The following is a 19,654-nucleotide window of genomic DNA, read 5'->3' as shown; positions in this document are numbered from 1 at the left end:
GCAGGACTGGGGTATATTATCTGTGATATGGGACCATTATGTCATCCTCTAAAGCTTGCTATAATAAACCACATAAGCTCCTCTGTAATAACAGGGACTATTATTCTTGAATGCATGGCTGTTTCTCTTATCAAGAGGGTGAAAATGTAAAAGAACATTCTGCCCTCCATATGAGTTTATTCTGCTTATTGCTGATTATATATATTAAAGTTTTGTGTTTGTGTGTTTTTTTTTAGCAGATAGAATTGGTATTTTACCTTGAGCAAATGGTATTAAACATTTCTTATGTAAACACCTGTTAGCAGGGTACTGGCATATTCTTAAGAGCTATTTTTATTTTGTGAGGTGACTCTAAAAATGACTGAAGTACAATAGGGTTAACACAGTGGGACCAGAAGCCAGGTATATCTGAAGCTGACACCTGCAGTGGGAGCTTTAGATGACATTCTATGGGTCTGTGCTGTCCCATGTTTCATTTCATAGTTTCTGTCTTTCCACTTACAATTTCCTCATTTTCAAGTTCCAAAATGGAAAGTGTTCATTTAGCTTATTAGTGCCTACAAAATTGGTTGTTGTGTTTTCTGCTTCATGTTGTATGTATCATATGTCACTTGAGAGCTCTTGGCAGTCTTGAGTGCCATTCCTGATCATGGAGAGACTTTAGCCCTGAGAAAAAGTTAGTAATGCTTCTTTCATTGCTGATGAATATTAGCAGCTATAGATAATTATGCATAGTATTTCTTATTTTGAAGTCCAGACTTTCTTACTTGGTGGTGACCCCCTCCCCTCCTTTATGGCTCTTCCTACTCTGAATGTTAATGCAGTCAGTCATTTGGTGCCAACAAGAACAGGGAATCTAAAACAGTCAACTATGGAACATGAGTGCCCTGTCAGAGATTACCTGGAGTTCATGCTTCCTGTCGTTCCACATGTAGGAGATGATATTTGTACAGCATATGGGTACATTGGATATTTTGGTAGTGTTTATATGATACTTTGTGAAAGTTTTATTACATATTCTCTAATAATGTAAGACAAGAAATACAATGAGGGAAGATAATAAACATTGAATTTGCCTAAAATATCTAATGTAATGTCTTCACATTTACTAATGGAAAATTTGAGGGTGCTTCTGTAAACTAAACATGGAAAACGACTACATGCAATTTCTGATGAAGACTTTTTGATGAACATATCAAATTCTTGAAGATCACCGTTAATGGAAAAAAAGTGTTCATACAGGAGGTGGCAAATGATAGAAGAATATTACATTTTTCTCTAGTTGTTGGGAACATCTTTCTTATTAGCCAGAATTTGGTAATTTGATGGCTTTAAATTATATCTCCAGATTATGATTATTCTTTAAATCTAGCCACTTCCCCCTTTTTAATTGATAAATATAATTGTAATTTCTTGATAATGCATATAGATTTTTGAATCCATTTAAACCTTTTCATATCAAGGTTTTAAAAACAATATGCTTTCCCTCCCCTCTGTTTTACTTAATCCTTCTTTATCATTCAAATTATGACACCAAATAAACATCACTAGTGAGCCTTTGAGACCCCATTTTTCTGGAATTGAGCTTTTGTTTTGAATTCATATACTTGGTTACGTCTTTTTCTCCTTTCATGTAAACCTTACAGTGTTCAATTTAGGGCCTCAAAAATGTTACTTAGGAAAGCTATTTTAAAAATCCAGTTACTCTACTAATTTGCAAGGTAAGAAGCTTTCAGATGGCCTTTCCCATCCCTCAAGTTTTTATTTGGACAGCTGGTATATTTCCTTTTGAGTTTTGGAGGTGGTGGCGGAGAGGGGTGTTTCTATCTTACGTGTTTTCCTAGATTGGAAACCAGCCAAGACTGTAGCTGCCTGGATTTTATTAAATGCAGCATTTGTTAACATTAATATGGAATTTGTCTATAGGAAACTTACACATGTAGAGGGCTTCTCTGTGAATAAAACAGTGTGCTGTTTTTATCCCAGTACTGATAGTCTTTCCCCTGGAGCTTCACTGGCAGTTAGCAAACTTACTGGCCTGTCCATATACCTTATTTGCTTCAAAGTAGACTCTTACCACCTTGACTAGTTCATCCCCATTTGTTCCTATACTGTCCAGTCTCATGTTGTCGGTGCTGTTTAATTGGTGAGGACTCCTAGGTTTATATCTCTAGCCCAGAGTTTTCTTTTTTTTTTTTTTTTTTATTATCTATTTTTTTTTTATTTAAGTCTTTATTGTTCAGATTATTACATTTGTTCCTCTTTTCTTTCCCCCCATAACTCCCCTCATCCCAGTTCCCGCCCCACCCTCCGCCCTCACTCCCCACCCACTGTCCTCATCCATAGGTGCACGATTTTTGTCCAGTCTCTTCCCGCATCTCCCACACCCCTTTCCCCCCCAGGAATAGTCAGTCCATTCCCTTTCTATGTCCCTGATTCTATTATAATCAACAGTTCATTCTGTTCATCAGATTATTTATTCACTTGATTCTTAGATTCACTTGTTGATAGATGCATATTTGTTGTTCATAATTTGTATCTTTACCTTTTTCTTCCTCTTCCTCTTCTTAAAGGATACCTTTCAGCATTTCATATAATCCTGGTTTGGTGGTGATGAACTCCTTTAGCTTTTCCTTATCTGTGAAGCTCTTTATCTGACCTTCAGTTCTGAATGATAGCTTTGCTGGATAAAGTAATCTTGGTTGTAGGTTCTTGGTATTCATCACTTTGAATATTTCTTGCCACTCCCTTCTGGCCTGCAAAGTTTCTGTTGAGAAATCAGCTGACAGTCGTATGGGTATTCCCTTGTAGGTAACTGAGTTTCTTTCTCTTGCTGTTTTTAAGATTCTCTCTTTATCTTTTGCTCTTGGCATTTTAATTATGATGTGTCTTGGTGTGGTCCTCTTTGGATTCCTTTTGTTTGGGGTTCTCCGCGCTTCTTGGACCTGTAAGTCCATTTCTTTCACCAGGTGGGGGAAGTTTTCTGTCATTATTTCTTCAAATAGGTTTTCAATATCTTGCTCTCTCTCATCTTCTGGCACCCCTATAATTCTGATGTTGGTACGCTTGAAGCTGTCCCAGAGGCTCCTTACACTATCCTCGCATTTTTGGATTCTTTTTTCATTTTGCTTTTCCGGTTGGGTGTTTTTTGCTTCCTCGCATTTCAAATCATTGACTTGATTCTTGCGCTCCTCTGGTCTGCTGTCGGGAGTCTGTATAATATTCGTTATTTCAGTCCGTGTATGCTTAATTTCTAGTTGGTTCCCCAATATAAGATCGAGGGTCTTATTAGTTTTCTTGTAGATCTCATTAAGTTTATCGGCAGCTTCTAAACAGTTCTTGAGAGACCTTAAAAGTGTGGTTCTGAACTCTATATCTTCCATTGACAATTTTGTCCTGTTTCTTTGTCTCCGCATTTTGTTATGCTTCCTTGGTGCACCCCCTAGTGGTCTTTGTTCGAAGTCTTATAGTTAAATCTTGATTGTTGTAGCTAATTCCAGGGAGGGTTTGACCTCCAGGCCAAGTGGCTATGAGAATCAGCTGTGTCAGCAGTGAGAGAACTTCTGTCCTCTAGGGAGGTGCTAATCTATCCTTTGCCTGAGGCTATCCGGCAAAAGCCTCTGTGCAGGGCTTGGGCGGGGCGGGTCGCACAGGATCAACAGGGTGGGGCCCAGAGTTTTCTGACCTCAACCCATTAATGTATCTCTGCTTGGGTATCTAGGCATCTCAAACTCAACCTGTGCCAAGCAGAATGCCTTTTCCTTCTCCCCTCATATCAGCAAAAGACAACTCTCCTCTTCCAGTACTGAGGCCCAAATCTTGGCCTCTTTGACTCTCCTCTTTGTTGCACAGTCGGTCCCAATCTAACAGCAGATTCCGATGGCTCTGCTTGTAGAACTGATCCACAATCCGACTGCATAACCACTACCTTGCCTGAATCAGTGATTTCCTAACCCCACAGCCGCAAGAGGGAGTCTGCCTTAATTCTCAATTCAAACCCCTACAATGGCTTTTCTCTCATTTCAATAAGTGCTCCCATGCTCCCTCCTTCTTTCTGACTTTCTTTTTTTGCCATTACTGCTTCCGTCTTGGCTGTTTGGATATGCCAGGCATGCTTATGTCTCAGGCTTTTGTACTTGCTTTCTTCTCTGTCAGGAATGCTTTCCCCAGGTAACTGCACAACTTGCCCCCTTACTTCCTTTCGGTTGAGTGATCCCTTATCAGTGATTACCTTACATAAGTTAACAACCCTTGCATCCCCTTTGCCCAGCTTAATTTTTCTCCATAGCACTTATCACCAGCTGTTATGCTATGTCTTTACTTGTTTATTATCTCCTCCCTCCCCTACTAACCTGTAAGCCAGGGGTCCTCAAACTACGGCCCGCGGGCCACATGCAAATACAAATATTGTATTTGTTCCCGTTTTGTTTTTTTACTTCAAAATAAGATATGTGCAGCGTGCATAGGAATTTGTTCATAGTTTTTTTTTAAACTATAGTCCGGCCCTCCAACGGTCTGAGGGACAGTGAACTGGCCCCCTGTTTACAAAGTTTGAGGACCCCTGCTGTAAGCTCTCTAAGGAAGCAGTTGCCAACCTTTCGGACCTCATGGACCACCAACGGTCTGCGGACCACCGGTTGGCGACCGCTGCTCTAAGGGTAGAGAATGTGTGTTTTCTCATCACGTATGTGTCTTCAGCGCCTAGGGCAATGCTTGGCACCTAGTAGGCGCTCAGTAAGTAAATATTTGCTGAACTTCGGGAAGAATCAACAGGGACTATGCTCTGGACACGGATGTTTGATGGTGTAGGGCTACCACTGCAACATCGGTGGCCCAGGTCCTGGGAATCCTCAGCCCCCACACCCCCAGTACTCACTAGTTGCTGGCATCTGGAATTGAATAGTTCTATTGGCTCTTCTGCTTTTCTCTTTGAATGGCATCTGGTTAGCAAAGATGGCAGGGTAATACATTTGGTCACACCCAGTTACAACAGCTCAGACATAGAAAATGGCAAATTGAGTTTGGCTTAGACTTTTGCTTTTAGTCAGAGCCACCTTTCCTTTTCATCTGACTCAGATTCTAAGTGTTTTTCGAAGGATTGCTCCAGTGAGTTTTATGGTTCTATTTTTCCCTTGATATTACTTCTACCTATGGATTAGAAGTACTTTATGAATGCTTTTGGTTTTTCGTATATGTATGAAGTGTAATTGTCTTAAGTATAAAAGTCAGTCTGTCATTTCCATTCATCAAGTGGTCAAGCTGATGTGCCATGGTTTTAAATTTCTTTAATATTGAAGCTCTGTAAACTGAAAGAAACCCTGTCCAACTTACTTACCGTTGAACATGTTGTGCAGAGGTAGTAAGCCTGACCAGGTATTCCTGTACATTAAAGATTGAAATAAAACTCTGTGTTTAGTTAACTATGCTTTTTATAGCTTAAAGAAGTGGTTTTTCTCAATGGTAGAGATAGAGCTCATGCTTGTGAAGTTTATAACCAAATGCTTTTTATTTTTTTGCTGTAGCAAAGTTTGTGCTTTTTCTGATTAGTTTGTAGTGTTGCTGTGTGTGTATGTATGTGTGTGTGTGTGTGTGTGTTTATTTTTTATTGATATCAGAGAGGAAGGGAGAGGGAGAGAGAGATAGAAACATCAATGATGAGAATCATTGATTGACTGCCTCCTGCATGCCCCACACTGGGGATCGAGCCCACAACCTGGGCATGTGCCCTGACCGGGAATCGAGTCATGACTTCCTGGTTCATAGGTTGATCAACCACAGAGCCATGTTGGCTGGGCTTTGTGTATTTTTTAACAGCATTATTGAAATGTAATTTACATCCTATATAATAAAGAGGTAATATGCAAATTAACCCTCATGCCCTCACAAGATGGCTGCCTATGACCAGGCCGGCAGGGGGGTTAGTGAGGGACAACCATACGACTGAACAAGCAGGCTGCGTGGGGAGACCAGGCCGGCAGGGGGGTTAGTGAGGGACAACCATACGACTGAACAAGCAGGCTGCGTGGGGAGACCAGGCCGGCAGGGGGGTTAGTGAGGGACAACCATACGACTGAACAAGCAGGCTGTGTGGGGAGACCAGGCCGGCAGGGGGGTTAGTGAGGGACAACTATACGACTGAACAAGCAGGCTGTGTGGGGAGACCAGGCCGGTAGGGGGGTTAGTGAGGGACGACCAAATGACTGAACAGCAGACTGTGTGGGGTGACCGGGCTGGTGGGGGCGCTGTGAAGGGTGACCAGGCTGGTGGGGGGCTGGCAGTGAGGGGCGACCAGGCCGGCGGGGTGGGGAGCAGTTAGGGACGACCAGGCCAGTGGTGGGGGGGTGCAGTTGGGGGCGACCAGACCAGTAGGAGGGGAAGTTGGGGGCGATTAGGCTGGCAGGGGGGGCAGTGAGGGGCGACTAGGTCTGTGTGGGGGGGTGCAGTTGGGGGCAACCAGGCCGGCAGGGTGGGGCAATTAGGGGCGATCAGGCTGGGTAAATTATATAATACTAGAGGTCCGGTGCATGAAATTCCCCCCCCTCCCGAATTTCATGCACTGGGCCTCTAGTATTATATAATTTACCCATGTAAAGTGTACAATTTAATGGCTTTTAGTATATTCACAGATACGTGCAGCTACCATCACCACCACAGCAGTTCTACAACATTTTTATCATCCCCCAAAGAAACCCCATAACCATAGCAGTCACTCCCCAGCCACCTCCTCCACCTCCAGGCAACTAGCAGTCAGCTTTCTGTCTCTATGGATTTGTCTTCTCTGGACATTTAATATAGATGGAATCATACAATATGTGGTCTTTTGTGACTGGCTTTTTCACACAGCACATTTTCCAGTTTCAGCCAGGTTGTTACATTAGTATTTTCTTTCTTTTTATTGCTGAATAATATTTTATTGTATGGATATACCATCTGTTATTTATCCATCTGTTTGGTTTTTGTATTTGTTTTTTTCCTACTCTTGGTTTTCTATTTACGACCCTATTTTGGGAAAGACAGATTAGGAATTCTATCCCCTTTCACATGAGGGATTTGGTTCATAGGCTTTTGGTTTCCCTGTACTTAGCATTGCGGACACCAGGTTTTCTCTTTAGTTTTGTGATAACAGAAGCTTCCACTTGGCCCATGACCAGAGCAGGTCACCAGAGAGCGATATTACCTTCAGGGCTTGCCAGGAAGCATCAAGATTTTCAGGATATTTACATCTGTTTTCCAAATTCAGCTTCATACATCTGTGTAATTACTATTTCAGGCAGTGTTTTTTAATTACTCCAGTTTATTTCAGAGAACAAAGAACATGCTACATAATTTTTGTAATGGTGTTAGCTTTATGGATTCCATATTGGCCAAGCACAATTTTGAATAAACACAGATGCTTAACCCTTGGGAATCCCTGTGATTGACGATTTTGTTTAAAGTACTGGTTCTCAACTGTGAGCCCTTTTGCTCCCCAGAGGATATGTGGCAATATTTGGAGCTATGTATTCTGTTGTCCTGATGGGAGTAAGCAGGTGAGCTACTGCATTTACATGGAGAGAGAACAAGGATCATGCACAGGGCAGGTGCCACCCCACCCCACCCCAGTGTGGTCCAAAATGTTCATTGCACCATAGCTGAGAAGCCCTGGTTTTCTTCATCCACTGAGTAGAAGAGACACAACTGTAGGCAGTGTGCAAAAAGTAAAAAATTCTGTATGGGACTGGCAAAAACTTCATCTTCAACAGTATGGGGAAGAAACTGCTTGTATTAATGAGTGTGTGTGTTCATTAAAGAAAGGAAGGACTTTGTATTTTTATTTTTAAAATTTCCTTCAGCACCTTTGGTAATTCCTTATGCCTACTTCAAATAAAAAGATTATGTATTTTTGTTATTTAATTTTAAGTTGTTAATTGTAAGCTAGAGTTTTGCTGTTTTGGGTACGTCCACCTTTTGCAGGTCCTGTGTTTTGTTATTATGTCTTTTTGGAAGAAATGAAGAGATTTGTCAGAGTCCACCAATCTGAGTTCTCTCAGTTTTCCCCCAAAGCGACTTAGGGAGTTGAGGAAGTGCTACTTACTGTAAGCGGAAACCCACTTCTGACTAAGGGGCATTCTTTCTGTGCTTCTGTTTTGACACCACAAAGGCCACTCTCTGAATTTGGCTAGCTCATTCCATCTTGGTTGTGGAGGTACTTTCAGTAAGACACGTGTTCTGGGAATGCGTATATAAACTCAGGTTTGGTTGAGTTTACATAGTCCTTAACCCTAAATGTGGAGAGCCATTGGAGGGCGCACACAGCCATTTGCTTACAAGGTTGGGTTTTGTCAGGTGGAAGAACTTAACAATCCATTTATTTTTACACTAGAGGCCCGGTGCACAAAAATTTTTGCACTCGGGGGAGGAGGAGGGGTCCCTCAGCCCGGCCTGTGCCCTCTCTCAGTCTGGGACCCCTCGGGAGATAACGACCTGCTGGCTTAGGCCTGCTCCCGGGTGGCAGAGGGCAGGCCTAATCCCTAGGTGCAGCCCCTGGTCGGGCTCAGAGCAGGGCCGATTGGGGAATTGGGGCGCCGCCCCCTGTCATGCACAGAGCAGGGCAGATTGGGAGGTTGCGATGCCACCCTCAGTCACGCTCAGGGTAGGGCCAATTGGGGGGTTGGGGCACTGACCCCTGTCACACTCAAGGCAGGGTCGTTGGGCGCCACCCACTGTCACGCACAGAGCAGGGCCAATCAGGGGGTTGGGGCGCTGCCCCCGTCACACACAGAGCAGGGTCCATCAGGGGGTTGGGGGACCGCCCTCTATCACCCACAGAGCAGGGCCGATCAGGGGGTTGGGGCGCCGCCACTCTCACACTCAGGGCAGGGCCGATGGGGAGGTTATGGCTCTACCCCATCACACACAGAGCAGGGCCCGTGGGGGGGGGGGCGTTGGGGAGCTCCCCCCTATCAGGCACAGAGCAGGGCTGCTCAGGGGGTTGGGGCCCTGCCCCCTGTCACACACAGAGCCGCAGGGTAATCAGGGGGTTTGGGCGCTGCCCCCTGTCACGCTGATCCCGGTGCCGGGAGGCATATTACCCTTTTACTATATAGGGTAGAGGCCTGGTGCATGAGTGGGGCTGGCTGGTTTGCCCTGAAGGGTGTCCTGGATCAGGGTGGGGGTCCCCACTGGGGTGCCTGGCCAGTCTGGGTGAGGGGCTGAGGGCTGTTTTCAGGCTGGGAGTGACTGAAGTTCCCAACCGCTCCTTTTTTTCTCTTTTTTCTTTTTTATTCTGGGCCAGCTTTACCTTGAGGCTTGGCTCCAGCTCTTAGGCCTCCGTGGCTGATAGTAGGTTTCTGGCCTTTGCTTACAATGTTGCGAATCTGCTGGCTGAAGTCCGGCGGTATTTGTTACAGTGTTTCTTAAACTGCCTGCTCAGAGGCCTGCAGCTGTAGGCCGGGAACGTTGGTTTCCTCCAACGATCCTCCGTCACTGAGGCAAGCAAGCCTCATGTTAGTTTCAAGCTGCCTGGCTGCTGGCCGCCATCTTGGCTGACAGTTAATTGCATATCTCGCTGATTAGCCAATGAAAAGGGTAGCGGTCGTACGCCAATTACCATGTTTCTCTTTTATTAGTGTAGATTAGTGTAGATGGAAGAATGATTCTCGCCACCACAGCAGTTTCAGATAAAACCCAGTCTTCCCTCTTTGAGGGTTTACAGACCTTCTGACCCCCACTTTTCAGTGATTCTCGGGCATAGTTTGCTGTATTCCCTGCCGCAGGGTGCTGTTTAGGGGAAGGACTGCTGCTCATCCAGTGAGTACAAGTATTAGAGTGACATTTCCCTTTCCAGAGTGAAAGGCATTACATTTTCTTTCCCAGGATGTGGGAGAAAACTGCTTTCTTTCTTGGGAGGAGAGGGCAAAGTGAGTGTTGTTTCTAAATCTGTCTGTTCAAATTATCAGCATGGATGCATGTGGGGAAAGGTGGTCCCTATGAAGAGCTAATGACCGTGGCAGGACCGGTTATAACCTGAGCAGCAGGTAGGAATCAGGCAGATGCGGTTCATCTTTAGAAGAACTGCCTTAGAACCTTTCACTGGCTGTGTGTTCGTGTGCAGATCGTATCTTCTTAGTTTTCCTTCTGTGGTCTGAAAGGTGGGCATGGTGACTTCTGTTTGGTTCAGTTTATTGACTTGTTGAGAGAAAGGATTAAATGGGATTATGGGAGGGATCTGTAAACTCCTAGTTGTTACAAAGATGCTGTTGTATTGTCTACTTTGTAGATAATTTCTAGTAAATTGAGGTGACAACTGCCTTTCTCAGTGCCATCTGGTTCCTCTCTGGGTCCCTTTATCAAATGTCACATTAATATTGTATGTTGGTCATTGTATAATGAGGCTCAGAAAAAATTATAATGCTATAAGAAACGCAGAGGAAAAATATTTATATCCTCACCAAGCTATATATTAGAGTCAAATATAAATGGTAATTAGATTCACTTTTGCTTTGGAATATCACTGTTAGTTATCTGAAAGTTGGGGAGACACACACATTTTGTTGACACCTTCTCTATTGTTTCTTAAATTTTTCTTTCTAACTCACTCTTGGCAGAAACGACTCTGATTTCTTTGTAAATAGAAACAAAATATATGATTTTGTAGGGAGTACTGTTGAGTACAAATTTGGATTTCTTTCTTTTTGAGTGCTAAAATAACATTTTTACAAAATTTTCTGGAGCAGTTATCTTATTTACCTTAGGAAGAGTGATCTTTTTCTTAAATTTATCAGAAGTCTGTATTGCATCCAAGAGGTTATCAGCCTAAGCTTGCTCTTTTTGGGCTGCTGGTAGACCTGGGTACCTTTTCAATGTCAGAGGAATGTTTTAACAACAGTGCCAGCTGATAGTTTGCTTTCTTGCATGATTGGCTTGTTCATGCTCTGAACTTAAGCCTGATAGAGAAAATAATGTTTCTGTATTTTCAGTTGCTATCACCAGTGGTTTACAGGGATTTGGGAGTTTATTACTGTCTATTTAACAGATGATTTATCTAGGCAGAAGTTTTGCAGGCCTTAGAATAATTTTTCTTGAAATATATTTAAAAATTTGAAATACTATCTGAAAGCATATTTCCTATGAAGAAGGAAGTATTCTTGGTTTGTGCTACATGTTTCATCTTTCTGACTTTGGTCATAGAATGTCAGCGTTATTGCTTCATTAGTCTATCTCCCAAAGATGGTTCTTAACATATTTTATTTTCCTAAATGCCAAGGGGTATTTGAAGTGCTTTTAAAGTGATGTTTTTTTCTGGTATTAGGCTAACTACCTGATAAAAGTATATGATAATTTGGGGAAAGTATATGCTAATTTTTATGATTTTGACATGACCAATGAGAATTTTCTCTGCTTCTGAGCATATAATTGCAAATGGCTTTGTTTGTTGTTGTCAAAGTAAAGAGGACCAGTCTTTTGTTTGCATATGTTTTTTATCGACTCCAATAACATGAGAAACAGATGGTTCTCATGTTGATCAGTTGTCTCCTTTTTTTTTTTTTTTTTTTTTCCAATCGAGCATTGAAGGCAAGGATTCTGAGTTTTCCCCTCATTGTAGCTTTAGTTCCTAACACCTGGCACATAGATAATGTTTGGTATAGGTTGTTGAACACATTAGATAAGATATTGGGGAAGATGATAAAAAATTATAAAGATAAATTACTAATTATTATGTCCGTTCCAAACTGATTTGTAAACAAAACATTTTTTTCCCTCCTATGAAATTTTTATTAGAATTGTGTTGGGTTGAAGTTTGGTATTCACTCTTCTCATTTTAAATCCTTAACTTCACACTTTTCTTGTTGGGTTTAGTTCTAGGGAGGAATTTATTAGGGAAGCTATTAATAGTGGAAATTTAGAAGAATGTAATAACCATCTAATAGTCCCTAATGACAGAAGGTTATTTTTGGGAGCTGTTATGTTTGGTGAAGGCAGAGATAATATATCTTTAGAGAAACCATTTTTCTCGGAAAATAACTAGAATAGTAGACTTAGAAGATGTGAACAGTTGTAATAGAAGGCAAAGGGATCTTGTTTTGAAGTTGTCATTTTATTTGAGTCAATTCATATTTATTGTTGTTGGAAGGCACTCTGGAAATCTTATGTTTACTGTTGGGAGGAAATCTGGAAATTTGGAGAAGTGGATAGAAAGAGTCATCAGAAGTTTGTAACACTTTGGACATTTTCTAAGGCTATCCAAATTTTGTTTTTTGGGTGGAAATAATTTTTACTATAGGTTCTTTACCTTTTAAATTAACTTTATGGCTATGAAGTGCCTTTTATATAATTGTTCCCATTATATGTTGTCTATTAAGGTACACTTTTTCCTTAAAAAGGAGAAACAATTGGTATCTAGAAAGTATAGTTCATCTTATACATTCAGACATTTTTCATTATTGCTGTTGTAGAAAATCCCAAACCATATACTAGCTGAGGCTGAGGCCAAAACTATATATAATTAAAAAATTTTATCACTTGTACTTTTTTTCCCCCTATGGCTCATGAAAAGTTTTTAGGGCTAAAGTATGAGTAAGAAATTTATTAAACAAGACATTTCAGGGAGCCCTAGCTGGTTTGCCTCAGTGGATAGAGCATCTGCCTGAGGACTGATTGGTCACAGGTTCGATTCCGGTCAAGGGCACATGCCTGGGTTGTGGGCTAGATCCCCAGTAGGGGGCGTGCAGGAGGCAGCCGATCAATGATTCTCATATTGATGTTTCTGTCTCTCTCCCTCTCCTTTCCTCACTGAAATAAATAAAAATATATTTAAAAAAAACATTCCAGGGAAAAAATATGAGGAAGTGATAAAGTAAAATCAATTTCTCTCTTTTTTTCTCCTAGCATTTTTGAAACGTTGGGGTTGTTGGAGTGGTTGGATTTTCCCTGGAATTGAGTGAGAAATTCAGAAGACTGAAGCCCAGGCTTACTGTCTACCTTTCACGGAGGCCCAGCCGTGAGAGGACAGAAGAAGGCACGTGGCGAATCATGACAGCCGACAAAGACAAAGACAAAGACAAAGACAAGGACCGGGACCGAGATCGGGACCGAGAGAGAGAGAAAAGGGACAAAGTGAGAGAGAGTGAGAATTCCCGGCCACGCAGGAGCTGTACCTTGGAAGGAGGAGCCAAAAATTATGCCGAGAGTGATCACAGCGAAGATGAGGACAATGACAACAATAGTGCCACCACAGAGGAGTCCACGAAGAAGAACAAAAAGAAGCCACCGAAAAAAAAATCTCGCTATGAAAGGACAGACACTGGCGAGATAACCTCTTACATCACTGAGGACGATGTTGTTTACAGACCAGGAGGTGAGGAGCATTACATGGGGGTCTTTCCGCGTTTGTGGAGGGGAAATGGCATCCGCTGTCAGGTGCCCTTTCACCTGGCAAAGCGGGCGTGGAGCCCAGAAGGGTCAGTGGGAGTTTGGGTGGACAAACTCAAGGTGGGAAGCACGCTGACTCGCTTGGGCCGGTTGGATGTGCTCGCTCTTGCTTCTTGCTCTGTCTGCCTCAGCACGGGCTTCTCTCCTGGTGTGTGCACTTTGCAGTTCTCTCTTGTTTGCTCATGTTGCTGCTTCTCTCCCTTCACCGTCTGCTCAGTGGTTTTCATCTTCTGACTTCTTCACACAAATTAGGATACAGTGATTCTGGTGGGACAAATAAACCTTAAGATTCTTGGAAACAGGAAATTTTACATTGGCCACGGATGTGACCAGAAGCTAGGGAGGTATTTTTAATGGCCTTTGATCAAGGTTTATTTCTTCTGATAACCTTTTCTGAAGAACTGAGCTTCAGGTTCTCTAATCAGTGATAATAGCTGAAGCTAAGTAACGTGCTTTCCTGGAAAAGCTCATATCGCACCTTCTGCAGAAGGATAGAAGTCCTTCCTGCTTGATGGTTAGAAGAGGGCTGTTGCTAAGGGCTTACCTACATGGTGTCTGGGAAGAACTGAGGACCCTTGTGAAATGTGAAAAAAAAAATAGATCTCTTTGGACTAAATATGTTGTTATAAAGGACAATATATTATGTTCATTAGGTGTACTGAGGTTTATAGCATTGTTCGAAGAAGAGACAGACTTAGGTTTCAGATAAGATGCAGAGAAACAAGTGATTCAGAACCTGTTGGGCACCAGCAAAACTCTCTTTTCCATTTGATATATTGTGTGTATTAAGATACTTTTCTTACAGAAGTCAATAAAACTAGCTAAAAATCATTTTGTTTGAATTACTTATAGTGCTGAGAAACGACATGAATTTCATATGAGCTTAATGAACAGATTAAAGGCCTCCCAGTTTGAAGCTTTTCCAGGAAAGGGAGATTATAAGGAGATTGTTGTGCCATTACTGAGGTGTAACTGTTTTGAACCTCACATAAAGTACCATATTCTCCCTCAACCTCCCATATAGGAATTAGTTTTGAATTTCAAAAGAATCAATATTAGAACTTATACAGATAAGCTTGTATTCACAATTACAATTTCTTGGTTGATGATTAACCTAGAAGAAAGATACTTACGTAATATAAAATTACCAAAGTTCAGGTTGTAGAGAGATTAGCGCTCTGGTGTAGAGATAATGTGTAGGTTCTGTACTATCAGTGTCTTTGATTTAGACTTAGATATTGGACAGTAAGAATTTCTTAGCCACTGAAGACTGTCTCTTTATAGAGTTACCACAATGCTTGCTATTTAGTTCTAGATCATGGGAAATGAACAGAATGTGTTAACTCCTTTAGATATAGATTATAGTATGATAACTTAAAGTAAGAACTTACTTGTTATCCTTTTCTCTTGCTGCATAATAATTCAATTTCGTAATGCAATCCTTTGGATCACTGCCTTGTGCGGTGTTGAATGCCTGCCTCTCTTTCCGTGGAACGTTATTCCTGTATCAGCAGACATAATATTTCCCCCAAATGTTTGTAGTCAAATATGTGTGGGAAATGCTGCACACAGCACCCCTCTCAGGAGCGAGTGTCATAATTCATGACTCAGAGAAGCCCTGCAGTTCAGGAAACCTCTTTAACAGTAAAAACAGAAGGCAAAGCAACCCTGCCCTTTTCTCCACTATGGGACTGTGCCCCCTGTTTCTTCTAAATATCTCCCCAAGAAAAACCAGTTTCAAGAAAACTAGTTTGAGAACTGATGCACATTCTTATCACACCTTCTGCAGAAGGATAGTAAGTCCTTCGTGCTTGATGTTTAGAAGAGGACTGTTGCTAAGGGCTTACCTACATGGTGTCTGGGAAGAACTGAGGACCCTTGTGAAATGTGTGTATGGGGGGGGGGGGACGAGGGGGAGCTAGATCTCTTTGGACTAAATGTGTTGTTATAAAGGATCTATAGAAACCAAAACTGGTTTGAACGTTTTCTAGGGCATCCAGGGCATGACCACTTTGTGCGGGGTTCCTTGTGCGTGGTGGGTGACGTAGCTGTGCCGGGGGGTCTGTACCCGCCAGGTTTGGTGGGTGCTTGGCTCTGTGGTAAGGAGACTGTCTGACCTCCTCAGTGGCTTCCTTCCTTTTTGGGGGATGCATTAGAAGCTAAGCGACTTGGTTGCCTTCTTTAAAAAGTTTCTTTCTAAATGGAGGGTTGTTAAACATTGCCTGTTCTTTAGGATACCTAAACTGAAGAATCAGAAGTCGGGTACTGTGATTAGACTCCCAGATGGGACTGGATTTTTTTTCTTTCCTTTGTCTTCTTTTCCGGTCTTTTTCATTCTTGGTGCAGAGTACTACAATAACACCGTTTTTTAGTGGTGAAAACCATTATCCTCCCCCAGGGGCCGAGAGTTAGTATGTTTAGTTGTATCTTGATGTTTAGGTGGGAACCTGTGGGACATCATAAGGGGTTTCTTCAGTAGATTATTAGTTGTTGAATAGTACATCTTTTATGCTCATTTGTTTCTTTAAGGTATAAAGCACAGATTTTTCTTTTGGCTTTGTACTCTTCTGAATAGGTTTTAATATTCAGATTAAGTATAAATTATAGGTACCTCTCAAAATGCCATTAAGAATGAGCCCAGTAGTGAGTGATGCCACGAGGATAAAAATAGACTGTTACCTAACTGTACTACTTATCCTAGGGCAGGGGTGGGGAGCCTTTTCTCTGCCACAGGTGATTTGGATATTTCTGACATCATTTGAGGGCCATACAAAATTATCAACTTAAAAAGTAGGCTGCTATATTGGTCAGACATTTAATTAATTCACCCCTAATGCCTTCGCAGGGCCAGACTGAATGATAAGGCCTCCAGGCTGGATGTTCCCCACCCCTGTCCTAGGGGAACAGGTCAATAATCAGATTATGTGGTCTGAAAAGAATGAGATTTTATTGACAAATGGGTATTATTTAGAATGTATCACTAGCTAAGGTTTAACCTCATGTCAAAACCAGCTTTTTTGCCCCAGCTCCTTCTTTCTGGCGTTATTTTTATTTCATTTATAGGAGCTCAGCGTGATGGACATATAGTTACATTGCCCAGGTTACTATTTGCTTCAGGGCCTTTGCACTTGCTCTTGTCACAGGCTAGTGAGCCCGAACCCCCCAGCCCCCACATAGGCAGACACACTTACCTAATCCTTACCCTTTCTCAGCTCTTTCCTTCCAGGGTCACGGCCTTTCCTCTCCCAGGTTACCCAGATTTCATTCAGAGAGACTGTCATAGCATTATGTCTCTTTTCTTCCAGCACAATACTCTTCTACTTTTTGTCTGTTATTGTTTTAAGGTTAATATCTCCTCCATAAAAGCAGCAGCTCTGTTTTTGCTTTTCATTGTATTCCTGGCATCTATGACAATAGTGTACACATAGTGTGCATTCTATATTTGTCAAATAAAGAAATTCCTGAAAACCTTTCAAAGATCTATTGACTGGTTAATGATGTCAAAATTAGAATAATGCATCTGAAAGTCTATTTTGAATCATTTATTTTCTAATGATTGATTTAACTGACTTGTTCTAAAATAAAAAACGAAACAGAAACTTTGTGGCGCTCTGTTATATATTGCCCTTGGGTCTAATCTGACTTCTTTGTTGTCTGTCAACCGTTGCTCTACTTTTGAGATGACTGTCACGGTAACAAATTGATTTATTACAAGCTGTGTGCAGTCAGATTCCTCTTTTGGGCTTCTCTAGCATAACATACTGATTTCTAAAGCTTGCTGTGGGCAGCATATTAATTTCTTTCTACTGTCCCCCCTCCCAGCTTTATTGAGATATAACTGACATATAACATTAATATGTACAATGTAGTGATTTTTTATATGTATATATTGCAAAATAATTACCACAAACATTCATCAGCTAACATAGTTGCAATTTGTTGTGATGAGAATTTTATAAATCTACTCATAACTTTCAAATATACAATATACAGTGCAGTATTGTTAATTATAGTCAGTCTGCTGTACAGTATGTCCCCAGAAGTTATTCATCTTATAACTGGCAGTTTGTATGCTTTGGCCACCTTCACCAGTCCCTCCCTTCTTCCCCTTTTCTCCCCCCCAAATCACTAATCTGTTCTGTTTGGGTTTTTTTTTTGTTTTTTTTTCAGATTCCACTTGTAAATGAGATCATACAATGTTTCTTTCCCATCTGACTTTTTCAGTCAGGGTTCATTCATGTGGTTGCAAATGACAGGATTTTCTTCTATTTTTTTTATGGCTGAATATTCCATTGTATATACACTACATTTTTTTTATGCATTCTTCCCTTGATGGACACTGAGGTTGCTTCCAGGTCTTGGCTATTGTAAATAATGCTAAAATGATCCCAGGGTGCAGATAGCTCTTGGAGATAGTGACTTTATTTCCTTCAGCTCTAGGCTCAGTGGAACTTGCGGGATCATATGGTAGTTACATTTTTGCTTTTTTGAGGAACCACCATACTATTTTCCATAGTGGCGGTGCCAATTTGCATGCCCACAAACAGTGTATCCACTATTTTCAGTTAGATACTGTGGCTCCTTTATTCCTGATCAGGTAAACTGTAAAAATTCAAATTATTGGGAGGTACATTTTCATTTTGGCATGTCAATTTTGTTTTCTCTTTTGATTATCCATTTCTTGTATTCTGTTATATTACCTGATGATTTTTGTTTGACACTAGACATTTGATTCCTAGAATAACAGAAATCTCCATCACATACGAGAGGGGGAAAATCAAGATCCAGGATTTTCAAGTTTGATATGTCTGTGTTCCTTCTACATTTTGACCAAAGTGTGAAAGTTTACTTGAAGATAAATTTTATATATAAAAGACAATGAGCCTTTTGTTGTTGTTATGAGGATTTTTCCCCATCTCTTTTCAGAGAGATTGGAAGCGGGGGGGGGGGGGGGGGAGAGAAACATTGATGTGAGAGAGACACATCAACTGGTTGCCTTCCACACCTGCCCCTATTGGGGGCAGGGAGTGAACTCCCAACCCATGGACTTGCCCTTGACTGGGAATCGAACCTAAGACCTTTTGCAGGCTGTCGCTCTAACCACTGAGAAACACCAGCCGGGCCAAAGAACTTTTAAGTTTGTGGTTTATGAAATCTTAGGTGAAATAAACATTTCTCTTTTTTATTTCCAAATTTTCCTCATTATTGTCAAGAATTGGTGACTTGAATTGAAAAAGGACCTAGAACCTAGAATTGATTATACATTGAAGATTGAGGTGTTCATGTCTTTTGATGCAAATGGAATTTAAGGTGGAAAAAAATCCAAAGTAAACAAAATGAAACGTGGGGATCTAGTTTGCATCACAACTGAAGTTAAAAGTAGACTGGTTAATCAAGCATAATGTTGAGTGGACACAAAAGAGTGTAATACTATATGGTTCCTTTCTATACATTTTAAGAACAGGCAGAGCTAATCTTCAGTGTTTTGAAGTCAGGACAGTGGTTACACTCAGGTGTTGGCATCTGTGAGGGAGCATCCGGGGATCCGAAGGGGTCAGGTCCTGCCTTGTTTCGAGATGACAGGCTGGTCACATGGGTTGGGTTTGATTACTTTGTGAGAATTTATCATGCTTTGCACTTTTTTGAATGTGTGCTATTATACTTCAATGAAAATTTTACTAAAAAAGAAATAAAAACATTAAACTGTTTTCTTAATGGATAATTTTCCTTTGATTCAAGTTCCTATTTAAAGAGGAAGGGAGGTGCTAGTAGCATGTCTCGAGATTAGCCCCTGATTTTTTACTGAGGGATTGGTTTCTGACCTGTTAAGAGGCCGAATTGTTTCCAAGTCTTAATTCTCTGAATACAGGTAATTGAAAGCTCATTGCTGACAATTACTCAGACAAACATTTCCTCTTTAAAATAAAGCAAACAAAACTCTGGCATTTGGTGCTTTAGCTCGTTGGAATTTTAGTTCATCGTGACATGCAAATGCAGATGTCTTCTTGAGGCACCCTTTTCCTGGGGGTGCGACGTTTTCTGATAATTGCAGAAGATTTTTGTGTAAAGAAAATGAATTCTGGCATAAAGGAACCTTTAGACCCTGCTTGAATGAAAGTGGTTTGGCATGTGTTACAAGTTTATTTGAACTTAATAAACCTAATACTAATCTGCTTAAAGCCTTCAGTGGCCGCCTATTGCCAGTAGGATCAAGTCCAAAATCTTCACCTGGCACACCAGACTT

At 41.4% G+C, this 19,654-nt stretch overlaps 1 protein-coding gene across 4 annotated transcripts in view; it reads left to right on the top strand.

Annotated features, from left to right (window-relative positions):
* Nucleotides 1-19,654, top strand: part of RERE (arginine-glutamic acid dipeptide repeats) — a 403,197-nt gene that overhangs the window by 135,376 nt on the left and 248,167 nt on the right. For all 4 annotated transcript variants that reach the window (XM_036350921.1, XM_036350922.1, XM_036350924.1 and 1 more), the window contains exon 2: nt 12,868-13,336. In XM_036350921.1, the coding sequence (XP_036206814.1) occupies nt 13,012-13,336 (325 nt within the window). In that variant the 5' untranslated portion in view covers nt 12,868-13,011. The remainder of the gene's footprint in view (nt 1-12,867; nt 13,337-19,654) is intronic.

The sequence above is a fragment of the Myotis myotis genome, unplaced genomic scaffold, assembly GCF_014108235.1.
Source record: "Myotis myotis isolate mMyoMyo1 unplaced genomic scaffold, mMyoMyo1.p scaffold_m19_p_2, whole genome shotgun sequence".
NCBI classification, from domain to species: Eukaryota; Metazoa; Chordata; class Mammalia; order Chiroptera; family Vespertilionidae; genus Myotis; species Myotis myotis.
Note: the sequence above shows the minus strand (reverse complement) of the source record. Positions and strands in the feature narration are given on the sequence as shown.